This window comes from Acanthisitta chloris, unplaced genomic scaffold (assembly GCF_000695815.1).
Source record: "Acanthisitta chloris isolate BGI_N310 unplaced genomic scaffold, ASM69581v1 scaffold41551, whole genome shotgun sequence".
Taxonomy (NCBI): domain Eukaryota; kingdom Metazoa; phylum Chordata; class Aves; order Passeriformes; family Acanthisittidae; genus Acanthisitta; species Acanthisitta chloris.
This window is the reverse complement of record NW_008657287.1, coordinates 1-4,016: the sequence shown is the minus strand read 5'-3', so window position 1 is coordinate 4,016 and position 4,016 is coordinate 1. Positions and strand designations below refer to the sequence as shown.

At 35.6% G+C, this 4,016-nt stretch overlaps 1 protein-coding gene across 1 annotated transcript; it reads right to left on the bottom strand.

Annotated features, from left to right (window-relative positions):
- Positions 1-1,632: 1,632 nt before the first annotated feature.
- On the bottom strand, positions 1,633-3,628 carry LOC103811660 (protein asteroid homolog 1-like). The gene is made up of 3 exons (XM_009084648.1): positions 3,422-3,628; positions 2,380-2,575; positions 1,633-2,114 (listed from the first exon to the last, which is right to left on the bottom strand). The coding sequence occupies exons 1-3, from the start codon at positions 3,609-3,611 to the stop codon at positions 1,823-1,825; spliced, it is 678 nt and encodes a 225-aa protein (XP_009082896.1). The 5' UTR covers positions 3,612-3,628; the 3' UTR covers positions 1,633-1,822.
- Positions 3,629-4,016: the final 388 nt, after the last annotated feature.

Here is a 4,016-nt window from a genome sequence, read left to right as displayed (position 1 = left end):
AGCAGTGTTTTTATCCCAAAGTAGAATATTTGAGTTTATCCCAAGTCTTCTGTATCTAACTGAAGATTCCACTTCTCAGCAAGTCTCAAGAATTTTTATGATCTCCAGCAGTTTGCCAATATGGGATTCAGAGTAAATGAATATCTCTCTTCTCACAGGACTGTATTTTTGTATTTAAGACTTATGTTACATGTGACTATTTCTGACGATTAAAAACCATATGGAATTACAAGCTCGGTAAACTAAAACACACGGTATCAGAATGGATCAGAGGATGTCTTGGACTATGAAGGATTTAAGTTTTAGTTAGCAAAATCAAGAGCTTTAAATTGAGCCCCCTTCAACTTTTAAATAAAAGTCTTCTGATGGAAATGTGACGCTGTAGGCTGCTGTAAATACAAATTTATTTAGAGATGGGTTGTGCCGTTCTGGTTATTTGCAGCGTGGTTGAGCGCATGTGCCATCTGCTGGGAGTTCATTAAGTAGCAGCTTGGAAACAGTAGCTTAACATAGGAAACATGTTAAATCTTGCTATTTTGTATCTCAAAACAACTTTTCTCGTTAATGTAACATGTTATACATCTTCTCTCATTGACTGTGTTGGGGCAGTATCAAGACTCGGCTATATGATATCAGAGATCGTTCCTGTAAGTCACAAGATCTAGTGAGGTACTACCATGTGAATAGATGTGATAGGGATGGAAAACTTGAGCACACAATGCAGGAATCAAGCTTGAATTTTGGTAAGCAATGGGCAAAACTTTAATCATTAAAGGTGGAAGTCATGGTTTTCCTAAATGTAAGAAAAGGTATGTGGAATCGAGAACAAAACAGAAATGGAGTAATTAGACTTTACATGGAGAGACACTGGAAAAACAATAGTTTTATAAGAAAATCATTCATGTAAATTGACTAATTATGTGGGAAAGTTTGCTACTGCAGAGCTCTGAGAAATACTGATGATGTGGTGGGTTTTTTCCTAATTATAAATTATTTTTCAATATTACCATGTTGATAGTAAGGGGTTGTCAAGTAATTACATTGGAGGAAGTAACTACATCAGGGAAATTAAAAATGTCTTTTTATTTTAGTATAGCCATTAGAGAAGAGTAAGAAGAGTGACAATAGTTAGTTAATGGCAGAAGATTGTATATAATTACTGTGGCAATTACTTGAATTAAGAAACCTTTGGAAACTTGCTACTATGTGATAGCTTTGTGTGTGCATGTAACTCAAACATATCAAAAGGGGAGGGGGGGAATAGAAGCTGAAATTTGTCCCAAAATATAGTCAGTAGCTATAATACTGCAAGCACAATGCCCTCAGTTGTCACAGAGTATAGCTAGCTCTCCCATAGAGTATAAGTATTCTGCGGTAAGGGATAATATTACAGTATTTTAAAACTTGACAATTTCCCATTTTAATCTAAGACTGTAATCACTGTGTTCCTCAAACACAAGCTTTAAAGTTGGATTTTTTGGAGATGAGAAGTGTCCCCGGAGATGGGGCAGAGCCAACTCTAAAACGTTCAGGAATAGAATTCCTCTAAAATAGTCCAGTCTGTAATGCTAAACAACTTTGATCTCATTTTCAATTAGACGGATACCTTTAAAGAAAAACAAAGCACCACAATTTTTATACAGCATCTCTTTTATATGAATGTAAGTTACAAAAATGTAAATAAAAAAATCTCCTGAAGCAAGATTTTTGGTAAGATTTAATCAGGAACTTGCTGAAAGCAGCTGAGCAAATTCCAGTACAGTCACATGATTTTAATGTAATTTATTTCCTCAGCATGGCAGTTATTCCAGAAATACTGCTTTTAGTCATCCACTCCCAGGGATGCAAACCTATTAACAGTGCATAAATGCTGAGTTTCTGGCACAGCACACCTGATGGCTGTGTTTTTCTTATTAGATGTTTTCTTTTTGCAGGACCGTGATCTGGTCTTGCTTGTCTTCTGAAAGAAGTCTGGAGATAGAGTTGACTCCACTGTATTTAACAAAACCTGATAAAGCTGAGTCATTCTTGGAGATAAACTAAACAGATTTTCCACCGAAGGTGTTGATTTAAGCTCTTGATACAGTCTGTGCACAAGGGTCCCAGTGTAGAGCCTGCTCAAAGGAGGGAGGGAATCCTCACTTAGAATTACATTTCAACAGGACAGGTACAGAGACATGTGCTTAATGAAAAAAACACAACTATACACAGTCAGCTCCTAAGGGACATATATTCTAGAGTACTTTATTAATTCCTTTAAAGAAGGGAGTTCAAAGGTAGTAGAACTGACCAAAGGAGTCTGACACAGAAAACAGAACAACATGTGAACACATTCCATCAGGGGCTTGTGTGACAAGCTGATCCCTGAAATGTCCTTACCTGCTTAAGTCTGGCTCAGAGAGAGGAGTGCAAAGTAGCTGGTTGAGATACAATCCCATCTGGAGGCAGCACTGCCACTGGCAAAAACTGTGTGCAGCTTCTAAATCAAAGTTGTTACTTTGCAATTTCTTTTCCTTCCATTTTAGAAACTCGTTATATGCAATACTGTCATCTTCAGCACATAGAACTGTGGAATCTAGGTCATAAAACATAACATGCAAATAAATGTTCTGCTGTGAACAGTACAATGTAGAGGGCCTTCAAACCTCCACTTCTATTTCAGGAAGTATTAGTAATGTTTTCAAATGTCTCAAACTGAGTTTTTAGACATAAGATTGTGTAAGAATTCAAATATGAATATCCATGAGAATCTGAAATAATGAAATCAGGAATTCTATTTGTTAGGTAATTTGCCACACTGTGCTGTGAGCAGATCCAATCCAAACAAGCATTCCCTCTCACTGTGACCCACTTGGGAAGCAGGTGCCAATCTTGTCAGTCTGGTTTCTATAAACTAGAAACTAAAGGAACTGCAGAACCCTGGCATGCATCGTCTTTGACTCCTAGAGGAAATGCCTTCATAACTAATTAGGTATAAAAATATTACTGAAGAAGTTTCTGAGATAGTTTAGTACTTACAAATTTGCAATGCAAAGACAGATATAGAGAGTGCCTGGGCATTTTTTAAGTACAGATGATTTTAGAAAAAAGTCATGAAAAAAAATCAGAATGCCAATAGCAGTTATTCTCCTTTGATGCTTGTATGTTAAGCTTATTTTTTGATAATTTTTATATTAAATTAATCTTTTAGTTGTAAATAAAGCATTTATAAATGTTTTACAAGGTGGCAAAGTACTGTTTTACCTATATAAAACGTTAAATTGATGGCTAGCACTCTAAGAATGTGACACCTCAGGAGATCATGTATATCAAAGCTAGTTCATTGAGATTTGGGCAACTCCCCATAAGTGACAAAAAAATAATTATGGTATAGATTTTTGTAATAGCTGAACACCAAAAATTGTATTTTTTGGAGACATACCTGGATCTTCTGTTATCCTGTGCAGTTCTCCAGATACTATCATTAGAAGTAGCGCCTTTAATTGATGCAACTTAACTTTGGGTTCTGCACAATGTATCCAGTAACATGTTACAGCAACAGGGAGTTGTAAGTGACTTGGGATAGATTCTAGCAAACTCATTTTCAGTCCTAGAGTCTCCAGCAGAAGCATCTGACGGCATGACACGGGCACCTGAAAAGAATTTTAAAACTGGAGTGAAAAAGTAAAGGTAAAAAACTTTATTTGCTGTGAGCAATTTCCAAAAGGCAAATAAGCTTCTGGTTAAACGAGGCAGTACTTCAGTATTTTTGATAAAAAGTAACATTAAAGTTTCATAGACATTCTGAACAGGTATTATTTTTAAAATACTGCTTAAAAATTTCAAAAATACACAGATGTCAGACAGAAAGATAAAAGTAATTTTTACAACTGTCTGAGATAGATTTTAAGAGGTTTTAAATCAGGTGACTTAAACTCCTACGTAAAAGTTGACTTGCTTGGAAAACCTTGTAACCACAATGCATTAAAATTACTTTGATATGAAAAATAAGTGTGTGTATATATCTACACTTATTT